Raw genomic sequence first — 15,578 nt, forward strand, 5'->3', positions numbered from 1 at the left:
TAATTACTCCAATTATAGGCTCACATAATTCCTCGTTTTGTCATTTATTCAAAAGGTCTGTGATGCCATGAGAACGTAAATGGATATTTGGTGGGAGTAGTAAAGCAGCAGTGATCGGACGAGGAGCCAGAGACCACCCACAGTTCTACGGTCCTTCTGTGCTCCGACGCGCTTACGCCTACTGTAGAGAGGATCACCAGAAAAGGGATGGACCTCACTTCCTGTGAAGTTGTATTCAAGAAGCACTCAATCCAACTTCCTGCAGAACAGCATGAAATACATGCCAACGTTTAGAAAAAAATATACAACAATAACCGGTGCTCTGAGCATCAGTTACTCCCTTCTTCAGTTCGCAACCTTCACACTTCAGTCCCAACACAGAAACTAAACATGAAACGGCTTTGAATTTGTCTCTGATGATGAGTGATGGCTTGTCGTTTTTGCTGACATGTTCACCAGTCTAGTGTACCATTTTAAAGATCTCAAGTGGAAAAACACTTGCAAAATGTGTTGTTTTTGTCATGCTGTTGGAAAAAGAGTTGATCATTGCCATAGTAATAAATATCAAGATTTGAATTTTTGCAGTAGACATTGTACGTTGCAAATAAATGCAAACTGTATTGTGGTGCTAAATTTAGGCCACATCATCTAGCCCTTATCAAAACATTTGAAAAATGTTCTCCCACTGCAGGAAAACCATTTCAACATCCCATCAACCAGCACTACAAGAGGCTGGCAAACGTTGTCTGTCACATTCTATATTCTCGATGAATGACAATTTGAAGCCAAGTCGTCCACGTGATCCACTTCAGCACTTCAAGTTTAAAAGTGAAATTTCACTTGGGGGTGTGTTGGGGGGTGGAGTGTCAAAGATGTGAAGATAACATAAGTAAGAAACCAACATTTTGGGGAACTGCTTCTCAAAAGTACATCAGAGATCCTGCATCTTATTGCATTAAACTAATAAGGCACACAACTGATAACTGCCGTCATTCTTGATCTAAAAAACAAAAACCCTGAAATTTATTTCTAGGCAGATTGTTAAAATCCCCAAACTGCTTAACAAGCTCCTGAGGAAAAGTTATGAAACTGAGCAAGCCTTCTAGCTGTACCATTCGTCCTCATTTGTTTGCAGAGAAGGGTTGAAGAGAGGCAGCCCAGAAAATTTAAAAGGATATTTAGCATCTGAATAAAGAGAGCCTGTCCACAGAGTTTACTCATGTCCCCCAGTTCCTGCTGTTTCCAGTGTCGCCGAGAGGCCGCAGGGTCATACATATGCAAATCAAGTCCCGAGTGTGCTGCCAAACGCTGAGCCGAAAGAAATTTTTTGAATCCATTTCTTTGTCGTCGTTTTTTTTTTCCCTTCACTGTACACGAGTTAACACTTCACATCATATTAAGAATAAATCACACAAAGAGTTTCATTTAATTCCCTGGAGAAAACCCAACAGAAAGAGAAAGAGATTGCTTATTTCATTCACAGTATCAATCACCAGCCAGCAGTTTGTTTGAGCCACGTTAGCAGCCTAAACTCAGTTAAGTCGTTCAATATGAACGTTCGGAATAACGGAACGACAAAAGCAGTGCTCCTCAAATGTTTGGATTTAAGAAAACTTTTGAAAATGCAGAATGACAAAGAGAGCAGGGTTTTCTTTAATAGACTTGAAATGTATGAATCCCATCCTAAAAACAAACACAAATAGGAATTATAAGATTCCCTGTTTCTGCATCAAAACATATTTCTTCAGTCAAACATGATCAAACCCATCTGATCGAAGCATTTCTAGAAATCTGGTCAAAGTCCTTAGTTTTGAAACCGAGTAGCAGAAAAAAACTGTCGGATTTTACAGCATTTTACCCGCTGACCACACATCAGAGCCAATCAGGGAAAAAAATCTTTGGCTGATTGACTGGTTCATCTCTAATCTTGACCGAAACTACTCAGGGATACCGACTTGACCTTTCAACAAGCAACCAGCTACAGAAATCCCCTTTTTGCATTTCTACCCAACTGACTCAGGCAACCTTATTAGAGATTAGGGCTGAAACGATTCCTCGAATGGTTCGAGTACCTCGATTACTAAAATTCCTCGAGGAAAATTTACCTGCCTCGAAGCTTCGTTAATTTATGTTTTATTAGTTAGCGCACCGTGTTCCGGCCGGGACTTCATTTGCGTTGCGCGGAGCTCTCACTTCCGCCTCTGAGTTGTTGACAAAAGCTAAGTCTCAGCGGCATAAAGTCCAATCTTCAAGATTGGCCCGTGGGGATTTTATTGATTGATGATAATGCCCGACTTTTTATCGTTTTTGGGGAACCAATAAGCATCCTTAAAATGACTGGGGGAATGCCTGGAGTACGGCAGCATTTCTCCTCCGGGGCTGCTGGTTGAAAGCGAACGGCGGGAAGAGCGCTGAGGTGAGCGGATAGCCTGAACAGGGTGGGCGGCTGAGTAGCTGATGCTTACCGTGTAAATGTAGCTTTACCGACGAACCGCACAATAAATTTCATATCCCGGTCTGAAGAAACGGGTGGCGGAGCGCATCGTACATGGCTGGTAGATGAGTTTCTGAGTGTGACCAGTGAAGGTGTCGTAAATATCCCGTATTGCTTCCCCCCGTGTTCGTCCCCCGGTCTAACGGTTCGTCAGTCCGCTGGTCTATTTCCTCCCCTCCCTCCATCTTACGTTCTTCATTCGCCCTCTCCTCCCACTCCAGGCGGCATTTCCCGTATTTTCAAACCCAAAGCGTGACAGGTTAGGTGGCAAGGTGAGTTTAATCTATTAAACTCACTGAAGATGAATACATAAACTAAAAGCTGGATTGTAGACATTTTTATAAGCATATTTGTGAGCCTGCCTCTTTGTTATTAAATTCAATATAATTTCAGATTTTTCTATAACTTTTCTTCTGGTTAACTTAGAAAGTGAGCTATTATTGTTACAGGTTAGTTTTCTAAACTACAAAAAAGCAACTGTTAGGGATGCTCAAATATGAAAAATTGGACTGATATTGATATCTGATAGTAACATTGGTATTATGCCAGATTTACCAATATTTCATTTTATAATTTTTTTTATCCGATTACTCGATTAATCGTAAGAATAATCGATAGATTACTCGATTACTAAAATATTCGTTTACAACAGCCCTATTAGAGATAACAGAAAAACAACAGCATTTATGAACATCCTGAGTATCTTTTTTTCTCATGTGCATTCTGAAAAATTACATGCAGCTCTTGTCAAAGAAAATCTAATCCACTGCATCTAGAAAACTGAAACCTTCTTGCAAAGCCATTTATTTATTCCTGACTTGGCAAAAATGAGAACTTCTAGGAACAGCGTACCTACAACAAACATTTATCTGCAGCCCGTGACAATGGAATTTCCACACCATTTCCTTTCTTCTAGTCATAACTGAAACAGTTGATAAGGGCAAGCCCCTAACCTCTTTCTACAGTAAACAGCAGCAAAGGGCTGTAAGTAGAACATCAGAGATGTTTGACCTCAAAGCTCCAGGCTGTGCGTCTGAGCAAGGTTTCGGTGGGTTGCATTTTCTGTCTCTGCACAGAGACTTAAAAGAAGTGTTATCACACACCTGGGGAAAACAGGCACTTCCTATGCAATGAAGTCAACTTTAAAAAAGAAAAAAAAAAAAAGGTGATTTTTAAAAACATGATAAAAATCATACACAGTGACAGTAAGGTACATTTACTGTAAAAAATTATTCTGCACATGTCTGACACACAGTTCATGCTCCCATCTACTAGCTATGAAAATAACTTTGATCTGATCAACCACAATAAAAAAAAGTCACTATTTAGTAACACTAAAGAACATTCTGAAAAACAGGAATCCCAATACAGCATTTCTTCTGCCCACACATATTTCATAGATTTCACTTGTGTTACAACCACAAAGCTTATTGTTTTTGCTTAATGGAGAAAAAAATATATTAGATTTGGCTTCAACTGTGTTGTATAAATAATGAATTATAATTTTATAATGAACATTAAATTTAAACCCTACTTAAAACAGAAGACAAGCAGACGAGACAAACTTCAAAATTGATCAGTGGTCAGAAAACAAAACAACCTCGTGTCTGCTTAAGATTGTGCATAGTATAGTTGTCAACATATTACTTTAAAAAGATTCTACTTTGCATCAAATATTGATGCAAAAATCAATATTTGGTACAGAATGCTGCACAGTAGCAGAATGACACAGACGCTCCCTTCCCTCACTTGCAAGAGCTCACCTGAACAATCATGGACAAGAATCAAAACAGCAACGTGGTGCTAGGAATTGACAATTGGTTAGCACATTGTCATCTACAGTGCAATTCAACTTCCACAACGTGGCAAGCACATCTGGAGAAGAACCTTTGTGGCCCTCGTCAGTGGAAAAAAAAGCAAACATTTTGACTGGCGGTATATCGCTTATAAGGCAGGAAAGTCAAAAAAGTTGAAGGAAGCCAGTAAGTCATCATGCTAGCACCTTTATGCCAGTAAAGCGTCTTAAATACAGACGCTCCGTTGTTTAAGATGAATGTGAGAAGCTACGTAAAGCTCTTGCATATTCCAGAACAAAACTTGTACGGCCACATGGCATAACGCTTTCTATTTCAATTTTGACAACTTACCGATGGCCCCATTGCGATGTTAAAATGACAATGCGTCAACAACGGTGAGCAGAAACCAGTCAGAACCCAGGGCGATCTGACTTTTTAGGAATCTAGCTTACTCAAGTTGATAAAACTTGATTACCAGAAAATTACCAGAAACTGAACAGGTCTGCTGCTAAATACTTTGTGAATTTCCCAGTAGGGTTAATAAAGTATATTCATTCATTCATTTGTACAGACTGGATTTTTCTACACTGTAGACATGTTTTGCATGGGGCACATCTATGCTTATTTCATAACAAAAAAGGTATTTCCAATTAACTGCTTAACTGAATTCAACATACATACTTTTTATGAAGGGCATGTTTAATGTATTGCTTTACAGAAAAGTAACACTTTCAATTTATATTTTTTTTTTCTAAATGGGTGGTAAATTGCCACCTATTCATTGGTCTTACCCCAATAAAGATAGCGTCAATATCTTTATACTGCCTATAGTTGTATGCTTCTGGGGGCATTTTCTAGAAAGATTTTTGTCCTTTCAAAAGAAGGTTTCTGTGATATTGAAAATGGTGTGGGGCATTTTTCTTAGCATCACCATCAAGGATGAAATTTTAATATCTAGGTAAAAATATTCCCTGGTTACAAAAAGGAGACTGCATGCTCTTAAGTTTTAGTTCATCCTATAAACTCAGCGAATTTGTCCTTAAAGCTGTAAACAGGAACTTGAGAAAGGAAGTAAAAAGGAGAAGCACATTACCCTTAAACTAAAACGATTTTTGGTGTGGTTATCACTTTAAGGAGGGAAGAAGTTTCCTTCAGCTACAGCAGCCTCACAGGCCTTTCACTACCTGTCGAGTCACAGTAAATCACACTTGCATGAGACAGAAACAAGATAACAGGAAAATGTCACAAATTTTAATTGGTTCCTGTTTTCAGACAGCAAAATGTTCAAGGTTGCCCAATTAAACAAGACTGAAAATAAATGGAATTCTAGCACCAGTTGATACGCGTTTTAAGTCAAAAAGAGTCGTTTTTACAAACCACAACAAGAAGTTTCAGTATTAATAAGCATAATGGGACATTTGAATGCAAATATAGTCTTAAAGATATAATCTAAGGTCAGTACGCCGGTTGTTAGTTCTTTAGCATTCAGGGTTTCCCCATAAAGTGTTGTTAACACACTGGCGTTAGTATGGAAAACCCTGACATTAGCACTAATAGGCCTGGTCCATCTTAAAAAGCTTAATGTCATAAGACAGCAACAAAAAAAAAAACACTTAAAGGAAATGAACAGACCTAAAAACTTCCCAAAGCAGACTTTGTTAACTGAAGCACAAGATATAAAGTCCTGTATTTAAATTTGAAAACAGTGATTAGGCTTCTTACGTCAAAGGTGAATTCAAAACATTTAGCTAAATTTGTTGCTGCACACTAGCACAGTTGTTGTCTAAAGTACTGACAGTGCTTCGGGTCTGTTTCATTGTCAGCAGGCAATAAAGAGATATTTTCTCAGTTTGTCTTTTAGTTTCGGAGGCAAACATCAGCCCTGCATGTCAGTTGAGCTGAGATCTGGTGATTTAATACCACATGCCTTGTCCTGACATCACCGTCCTGGTCATCACCACACCAATGTGCCAATCACTTGTACTCAGTGTTGGCCACTCACGTCACACTTCATCGTTGCATTTAAACTAATCACTCGCCATGGCAGCAAAGTGTCTCCCCCACAGCATAACAAATGCCATCAAATCTTCTTCACAGTGGGAGGCCGGGGTGAAGATTTTCCCTTGAAAGTCTCAATTACTTGTACCCTATCACTTCAGCTCCCAAACTATGTGCTGCAGATGTCTCTTTCAATCACAATACTTTTGCTGAGGAAAAAAAAAAAAACACAATAAAAGGGGTTCATCAGGGGGGGGGGGGGAAATAACAGATGTGTGACGGACTATTGTGCTAAGATTAGGCATTTAAGCTATTTATGTCATGGTTTTTGAATGGAAGGGTGTGCCCTTTTAAAATGTTACAAGTACAGCGTGTCTCTGGTGGATGCTGGTATTGTGTAGGGGGCATCTGACAGTCTGAACTACATCATGTGTGCATGACTATTTTCATGTCTTCTCTTTACATAATTGTAACAGGCACACAACTGTTAAATATACGTACTCAGCTCTAAAGTGCATTGAAAGCTGAGTGTTTTTCACTTTAAAATGTTTATTACAACACACCCCAACACGGACAGAGAGGAGGTTAAGGACAACCATTGAATTAAAATGAGATAAAGAGGAATAACCAGTCAGTAATCCCGTCTATCCTAACCGAGCGTTACAAACAAACAGGCGGAGAGAAGGTAAACTAGGCCCAGCGTTATTATACCCGATCCGCGTTCACCTCAACAGCCGACATTACATCTTAAAAACACACAAATAAACAAGAGTGAGTACAAGAGAGAACAAAGAGCCCCAAAAGAAAAAATATATATTTTAGAAACGCACGTTTAACAATCTAGTTTTTCCTTATTTCGCCCAGCATCAACACGACATTTTATCCCAACGGCTAATAGGCTTACCGGACAGTTCGTCGGGTTCCAGCCCGCTTTCGGTGTCGAGTCCGCAGATCACAAAATAATCTGCGAACCGGGAGGAACCGGAGCTGAAGCCGGTGGTCATTTTGAGACTGGTCCGGTGATGCCCTCACACCTGGAACACCGAGCATATTAAAGTAACTCGGAAAAGTGATTTCTCCTGGCCATTACGTGCGAGACGCTACTGCGAGGCTCGAAAATCTGCACTCATATTTAGCTGCTGAACCCGCAATAGGCACAGCCGATCCGCACACATCCGCTCACGCCTCCTTCAAAATAAAACAGCCTTCAAATTAAAAGTTCAAAGGAACCAGCCCAAGCTTTAAAATGAGAATTGAATTAAATTTCTAACATTAGCTTCTAAATTAACGAACAAACTTAACTTACATGAGTAACTGTCTCAAATAAATTTTCTTCTAAGTAAAGATTAAATACCTAAAAGGTTAACCTATCTTAATGCATTTGAAACCTAAATACATGGGAACTTGTGAATATTAAAGTGAGAACATTTCTGTGAAATGCTTGGGAAACGTGGCAACATTTTCAGCTTTGAGAACACGTTAACAGATATCGGTCCCCAATTATTATTTATAAAGGCTGCAGAGTATATCTTTGCTATATTCTTTTATTTCTGAAGAGGATGTCAGAATCAAAGGGTTGCTGATATACAGATAGGCATTCTTATTGTAGTTATTAAAGTGTAAAGTTAGTCGTTTTCTAAAGTATCTAGACACAGGACCAAATTGTTTCTGCTACGCAGGACAGGGGCTCTGATCTGTACATTTTCGTAATATCAATTTTAAAAACCCGAAACTGTCGGTCGCCAAATTTTTAGGAATCTAAAATCCCTCCTAAAAGCTCTGCCAGTGAACTTGAATATGAATAACCAATCATCACCACTTGGTGGCACTATTCACACTTTAGTTGTGTGAAATCTCTTGCTCTATTTAAAGATATGTTTTTTGTTGGGTTTTTTATTTGAAGTAAAGTAGACAATAATTGAGATGCGAAAGAGAAACATTGTCATTCAAGTGAACTTGATGTTTTATGAACACAAAGAATGCAATAAACTAACCCATCCATTAAAACGTCATACTTGTGAAAATCAACATCAAGCATCTACAAAAAAAAAAGAAACATGCTCTTTTTACAGACAACACTTTAATTGCAAAGTGAAATTATTTTAATTGGCGATTTAAAAAAGGCTTAATCTGGACAGAAAGAAACGTATCAGTTTGTTACAGAAACGGAAGGACTTCACTACTCAGCACAGAGTAATACTGCAATTTAAATAAATGAAAAAGGGGACGACAAAAATTCTCTTTTTTTTATAGGAATAAAATACTTTTAAGAACAAATAAATATTCAGTCTGGGGCTGGTAATGGGACTAAGAAAACATCATTGTAATAGCAATCAAAATGTACCTGCATTTGTTTGGGGGGGGATATATGAAGTCAGAAGTTTTTGACTAGATAGGAAAATGGAATAAGATTGCATTTATCATGATTTATTGATTTCCCTCACCAAAATACATAAGTTCAATTTTCAAAGTCAATAGTGTTTTTAAGTGTACAAATACAGGCCTCTTAATAGCATAAACCCCTTCTCATTAATATTTACTTTGAATAAGTTAAAGATAGCAGAAGAGTATCAATCCCTGGAAATCTTCTCAGGAAAAGAAACATTAACCTTAGGCATGCTTGGGGGGGGGGGAAGCAAAGTCCTTCTTTAGGCTGCTTATATTAACATAGAGGTTTAAACGAGAACAGTGTGGCAGTGAATCCAGGCACAATTTTAGTTAGAACATCCGTTTTTTACCTAAAAAAAATTAGGCATTCAAAAAATAAAATCAAAACAGAACAGTGTAACATTATTGCTGTGGTGATACAGATAATTGAGATAAAACCAGACACAAAAATGTTCAAATAAATATTAATAGAATTAAAGACTTGACCATTTGGAAGGTGTTATTCAGCTAGACATAGGCAACAGTTGCTCTGGTGACTTTAAAGGTGGATGTTCACTAGTTTCCATAAGATACTAATGGCACTGCTGCAGACAGAATAACAACCTGTGCACTGCAGCAAAACCATGAAAGCATCCTACCAGTAGCACCTGTACTTGTCTGGAAAAAATAAAAAACAAGCAGTGCCTTAAATAAAAACAAATAAATCTAGTTTCTTATTTACAAACTGTGCCAGAATCAGCAACATGAGTCGCAGGAAGTAATTCTGCACAGAAGTAGTTTACACGTTGCTTAGCATGAGAAAAAAAAAAAAAAATCCACCACAGCATGCATTTTGTGGTCAGTGCTTGTTGACTTCTCCACGAACGGCATGCCAGCAGCTGCGCACGAGACTGACGCGAAAGCAGCTACACTGCGACGGCTGAGGTCCTGAGCCGAGCAAAGGGAACCGTGGGGTCAGTCGGCGAATGAGATGCTGAGGTGTTCGAAGAGTCCTACTCGAGTTTCTGCTGCAGCTTTTTCTGGAAGCAGACGGGCAAGATGGAGAGAACGGCGAGGATGCCGAGCACGGCCAGGGAGTTCCAGGACACGGCCTCGCCGGCTGTGGTGAGCTTGTACAGCGTTGTTCCGGCGTTGATCGCTACGAAGGACGGCGGTGCCACTCCTGTCAGGCAGCCGGGGTAGATGCAAGCAAGTCAGAAACAACTGATCTCACCAAAAGGAAAATGAAATAGAAAGCACACAGGATGTTACCAAGGAAGGTGCCGATGAAGAACACCCCCAAAGGCACATTGATGACCGGAGAGGTGATGTTAATGAACCAGTTTGGAAGAAAAGGGGTTATCCTCAGGAAGATGATGTAATTGATTAAATGATCTCTATGCTTGTCAACCTGCCAACAAGTAAAGAAAAAAAAAGAAGAAACTTATTCCTACCTCGGTGAAACAATACCACAAAAAGGTAACTTTTCAAAACATTCACAGTACAATAAACATAAAAAAAAAAAAAAACAACAGTTTCACTATATTTCTCAAGAGCAGGGGTGCCCAAAGTCGGTCCTCGAGGGCCGGCATCCTACATGTTTTAGTTCTCTCCCTGGTGGTAGTAACAACTTTCTCAGCAAGTCAGTGTTCTTCTTAGACTTCTAACGAGCCATCATTTGATCCAGGTGCGTTAAACCAGGGAGGGAACTAAAACAGCCGGCCCTCAAGGACTGACTTTGGACACCCCTGGTCTAGAGCTATTGCTGCTTTATTCATAGACTAGTCATTAATTCATAAAATTACAACAATTTAATTTCAGTTTAACTTTGTTTTTTAAGTTGGTTTCCGTTTGTTTCTATGTCTTCAGAATTCTCCAACCGACGGGCACACTTTGGCAGGCCCCGGCTAAATTTCTTCAGAAATTTTCTAGTTATGAATCATTACCTGCTGGGACCATTTCTGCGCTCTCTCTGTGAGGTACTTGTAGACCACTGGTCGGCCCACCAGATATGACAACATATAGCAGAAGGAAGCTCCGAGTCCAGAACACTGCCAGAAGAATAGAGAAATGACGATATAATAAAACATCAAAGGGAAAGAGGCCACATAGAACGAGTTAAAAATCATAAACTGAAAAACAACCTTAAATAAATAAATGAACAGCAGATTAGAATACTGTCCATCTCCAACCAGCAGCTGTATACTTAGCTTACTTAACATCAAACAGCAGTTGTACAGTTATTTAGAAACCACACCAAGAAGTTCCAAAGATGATGCTGAGGGTTTTGGGTTTTCACGCGCTAACCACAACCCTCGCTACTATGAACACATTTATGAATTATTTTTAGCAAAACAGTTTCCACACAGATCGTTAGAATATAGAAAACTTAAAGTGTTGCAAGGCGGGCGGAGAAAATAATAAAACCAGTAGTGGCACATTCATGTGCTGAACTAAGTCAGAAACTTTGTAATAATAATAATAATTGAATAAGTTTAAGGAAGACTATTTTAATAGCAGCAACAAAGTTTAATCTGACTAGTTATGTTATATCATTTAAATTTAGGCCATGTTAAGTCTTTCTGAAAAAGGATTTTGCTTGACAAAAAGAAAAGTCATTTCATTCGATGGATTTTTATGTTCAATTAATACTTTGTAGAAATACAACAAAGTAATTTAAAAAAAAAACATTGATCATCCTGGATGTGCATTTTCTTGTATAAATGTATTTATCACTACGCAGGGCTTGTTTCAAATTCATTTTCCACAACCTTTCTACTCACCAAGCAGACTAAGAAAAGAGCCAAAGGGAAAGGGTAAAGGTAGCCAGACAGGATGCTGAGGAAGATCGATCCAGGGATAGCAAACGTCTGGAGGCTGACTCAAATGTTAAGGTGGACAACTTTACAAACACATTGAAACACTTTTTATACAGTGAAAAGCAATAGTAGGGGGGGGGGAATCAGAGAACAGCCATGCCTAACAATATTACTCCAAGTTCAAAACAAAACTGAATCAAAATTAATGAATAAATGCCAAAAATAAAAAAATTCATTAGTCAAAAAGGGATTTTTTTTTTTTTTATTTAAAGATACAAAATATATGTTGCAAAATATGCCACCAACACCTGGGTGTAGTAGGTGTCCTTATATTTGGACAACACTGTTCCTAAAGCTTTGGCATCATCCATGTCTTTAGGGATCTTGATTTTTTCCATTTCATCACTGTATAAAAGAAAGACAATTGCAATTCAGAAAAAAAAGCATAAAATTCTAATCATGTATTCTCAGATAAAAAGCAGAGTCCTTCCTATAGCGATGCTACTCCTCTAAACATGACATGTTCTAACACTCGATAGTTTTGAGGTAATTAAGGTAAAAGGTGAGGAAGTATGACTAAATGAAAGTATGATGCAGCTATAACTTTTAATTTACCTGTAATAACTTTGGAGCAATAATTTCCAACTATTATTGCTCATGTTTGGACAGATGTTCTGCTGTTGGAGTCCATTTCTTGCTTTTATCAGAAACATTTTTCTCCTTCAGTTTAAATACCGATATAAACCCTTTATCTATGTTTAACAAAAGAGCTGGCAGGTTCATTTTAACTTTAGGTTTTGCTTATTATTTCCCCAGTGTAAAGAAAGTCTGACCACGTTGCTAGTAAAATTTCATATTAAAATCTGAAGCTCTTAAAACTGGTCAGGACAAAAAAAGGACTGAGCATTTCAATCAAAAGATTATCTCTGTGTCAGTGAAAGCAAGCCTCTCAACTAGAATGAAATTATTCCATTCAACAGTAAAGAATTAAAGCAGTAGAGTATTATTATTAATAGCAACGCACACGAAAAGGTATGTCTGATGCTGCCACCCCCAATACATAACCCGTTTAAAATTAGCTAAACCAAACAGCAACTTACTCTCGAAGTTCTGGGAAGTTCCTGTAGACCAAGTACATGACTGAGGCAGAGCAGGCAAATATCAATGCCAGAATTAGCAGAGACATGCGTGTTGAGCCGCCTATACTTTGTTGAGCCTCTGTGAGGAAAGAAAATGATAGTTACTGCAAAAACCAGATAATCCTGCTCCTTGGGAGTTTTGAGTCATTCGTTTAGGTCTTTTGCATCACTTGTTGAGGTCCCTGAGGGAGCTCTGGTTCTCATGTGGGACAGACTCCTGCTACTGCTGTCACAGCTCATTTAATCGAGCAGGAAAGATGCAACTATTTAAGGACTTTCTCAAGATGGCATGTTATTCTGAAAACCTTTTAGCATTCTTCTGTTTAATCAAACTCATTAAAAATGTATGATGGCTAGAAACAGGTGGAAAAATTAAACAGAAATGATAAAAAAAAAAGTAACAAAATAACTCAAGAATTAGCGGTAAAAAGTGCCATGCTAAGCCGACTCTTCTGATTGAAGGCACCTTTTGCTCTGAATGATAGATACATTATATTGTTACAAAACCATAATTCATTTACAGTCCACAATAGTTTATCTATTTTTATTTAAATTAAGAAACAAGTGTTAGAAGATCTTTATACCTAGAGTGAGTGAGATGGACATTTAGGCAATATAAACTTCAGAAAGTTACCAACTTTACATAACAAGAGGCTGTTGTGTAAAGCCTCTTGTTGGCTTTAAACAACAGACAAAAAAATTTCCTGGTATAGAAAATTCCTGGAATTTTTTATACAAGGAATTCATCTGAATTTTTCAGGTAAAGATGGGTGGCAAGTGTTGTATTTTCAGTAGGGAAGAAACCCTACACAAATTACTTAAAATGCCAAGAAAATGTACAAATAGCCCCAATTTTAAGCAGACCACTACTAAGTTCATATTTCTTTAAAACGCCAGGAAATTTTATTGAAAAAAGGTGACAATTTGTCAGGCCCACGGGTTATTGCAATGCAATTGTTGCTTATAGTGATATCTCAGTAGCAATTAACTCACATCCTCCGACACTATTCTTATGTTCTCAAAATCCAATTGCTGCAATCATGTTCTTAGAGTGGTAGTATCTGATCCAGTTAATGTCAAAATAGCCTGCAATGAGGCAATGAGTCATAAATGCAACATGTGTAAAAGACATGAATGCATGGCAGTGGGAGTGTCATGACTCGACAGGCAGTGCAACCCTGGCACCCGTTGCAATTTTAATTTTGCTTAGCCTTAGACCATTACAACTCTATATAATGTACAAGTCTAAATTAAATTACCTATAATTTACATCTTCACTCATTTCATGCAAATAAATGTGTTATCGGCCACAGCATTCCAGCAATGTCTAAAATTGTAAGCAAGAATCGGAGAACTAACTCGAGCGATGAACATAGTTCCTTTGATTAGCTTCCGGTTTGTTTTAGATCTGTAGATTTCTCAGGACTAAATTAGTTAACTACGCCTAAAGGTCAACGATGGTTCAATGAATATATTAAACTATTTATCTGATCATAGGAGGTAAAACTTTATTATGTCGTATGATTTTAATGTTATAGTTACAGCTGCCTCGGGTTGCTATTTTGAAAAGACAGAAGTATGTTTCGCTGTTTAACTGTTACTATCTTTGACGGTATCATGCTAACCATCGAAGTCATCGCCCGAGGGTAATTTTTCACTAGCTCGCTGTGGCTAACTTTAGCTCCTGCTCTTCAATACTGACCTATGTTCGCGTAAATAAGAAGACCGAAGCCCAGTGTGTTGCCTAATTTGTATTACCAATAGATATTCAATCCCCTTTCCTCTCAGGTCAACAGTTAGACTCTTTAGAGAACTTACCTTTCAGAAGCTGAGAGTCTCTGTCGCCAGACTTCACTTCCGTCTGCGCCGATGAGGACAAATTGTCCGCGTCTCGTACATCTCTCCGCTTTTTGGCCATTTTTTACAGTTGTTACGAAGGTAGATGCTCAGTATATGGATCGGTGAATCAGCAGCAACCCCGGCACAGTGACACCGGGTGACAGTCTGATGACGCGTTAGACAGAGCGACCTTTTACCTCCACGCGTCGAGCTGCAAACCCCCAACTACCCACAGCAGCGCCCCCTGTAGTAACATAGCTGAATTTACAGCATAAACAAGTTAATCATGTTTTAACCTCCTCTGAAAATCGAAAACTTTCAAAAATCAAAGGATAAAAGTCAATTACGGGGATTTAATTTGAATATTTATGGTTAGATAGGAAGGAAAGATCCAAAATTAGTTTTCATTTTGCCCCACTTTTAGTCTATTTTACATGTTTGACAACAGATGTTTGTGTACATGAAAAGTAAAAATAACTTGTGCCTAAATCCAAATACATGACTTCATGTAATTGCAAGATAAATATTTTAATGACAGTAAGAGATTGTACTAAGTATTAAAAGCAGGCGCACCAACAATTTAATTTTGTCTTATTATATAGGCTATTACGTGTAGATTATTTACCACTGTGTGAATATGCCTGCCCCCACTTGCCCTAACTTGCTGCTGTAACATCTGAATTCCTTCATTGACAATAAAGGATATTATAATTCTATTCTTTTATATTCTATGTGTTTTGGTGAGTTTGTACTACAGCAATAATAGATACCTTTCTTTTAAGGTTTTTATAAATCCTACCATACAACAGATTCCAAAAAAATCTAGCAAGTACTCTAGTAATATACTAGAATTATTGCAAATTATGTTATTTAATTTGACTTCTAGAAAATACTCCAGGAGTTTCCCCACATGCTTTTTTACAATCCAAAGTGACATTCAATAAAAGGTTTTAGCGATGACACGGAAGTCATTCAACCTAAAATACCTTGAGGTTGTTGTTTGAAGGAAGCAGTTGAAATTCCAACAACAGAGACACACCTTTTTATCAGAAAAATGTTTCATTACTGCAATGGTAGATAAAGATTTTTGGAGCCACTTTTACAAAAGAACGTCTGATATTGTTTG

General features: G+C 38.1%; 2 protein-coding genes across 8 annotated transcripts in view; both read right to left on the reverse strand.

The window, feature by feature from the left end:
* Positions 1-7,451, reverse strand: part of dennd5a (DENN/MADD domain containing 5A) — a 33,436-nt gene extending 25,985 nt beyond the window's left edge. For all 7 annotated transcript variants that reach the window (XM_088004284.1, XM_088004280.1, XM_088004282.1 and 4 more), the window contains exon 1: positions 7,193-7,451. In XM_088004284.1, coding sequence (XP_087860410.1) covers positions 7,193-7,292 — 100 coding nt within the window. In that variant the 5' untranslated portion in view covers positions 7,293-7,451. The remainder of the gene's footprint in view (positions 1-7,192) is intronic.
* A 776-nt stretch (positions 7,452-8,227) lies between these two features.
* tmem41b (transmembrane protein 41B) lies at positions 8,228-14,662 on the reverse strand. The gene is made up of 7 exons (XM_014975257.2): positions 14,432-14,662; positions 12,575-12,692; positions 11,751-11,879; positions 11,439-11,532; positions 10,602-10,706; positions 9,928-10,066; positions 8,228-9,838 (listed from the first exon to the last, which is right to left on the reverse strand). The coding sequence occupies exons 1-7, from the start codon at positions 14,529-14,531 to the stop codon at positions 9,669-9,671; spliced, it is 855 nt and encodes a 284-aa protein (XP_014830743.1). The 5' UTR covers positions 14,532-14,662; the 3' UTR covers positions 8,228-9,668.
* Positions 14,663-15,578: the final 916 nt, after the last annotated feature.

Source organism: Poecilia mexicana, unplaced genomic scaffold (assembly GCF_051168715.1).
Source record: "Poecilia mexicana isolate PSO_F unplaced genomic scaffold, ASM5116871v1 scaffold_3, whole genome shotgun sequence".
Taxonomy (NCBI): domain Eukaryota; kingdom Metazoa; phylum Chordata; class Actinopteri; order Cyprinodontiformes; family Poeciliidae; genus Poecilia; species Poecilia mexicana.

Excerpts from the sequence above, each read along its gene's own strand:
- tmem41b (XM_014975257.2), bottom strand. The coding sequence starts at position 14,531 with ATGGCCAAAAAGCGGAGAGATGTACGAGACGCGGACAATTTGTCCTCA. Across the intron at positions 12,693-14,431 it reads AGACTCTCAGCTTCTGAAAG|AGGCTCAACAAAGTATAGGC; the intron begins GTAAGTTCTCTA and ends CTTTCCTCACAG. Across the intron at positions 11,533-11,750 it reads TATTTTGCAACATATATTTT|CCTCCAGACGTTTGCTATCC; the intron begins GTATCTTTAAAT and ends CATTTGAGTCAG.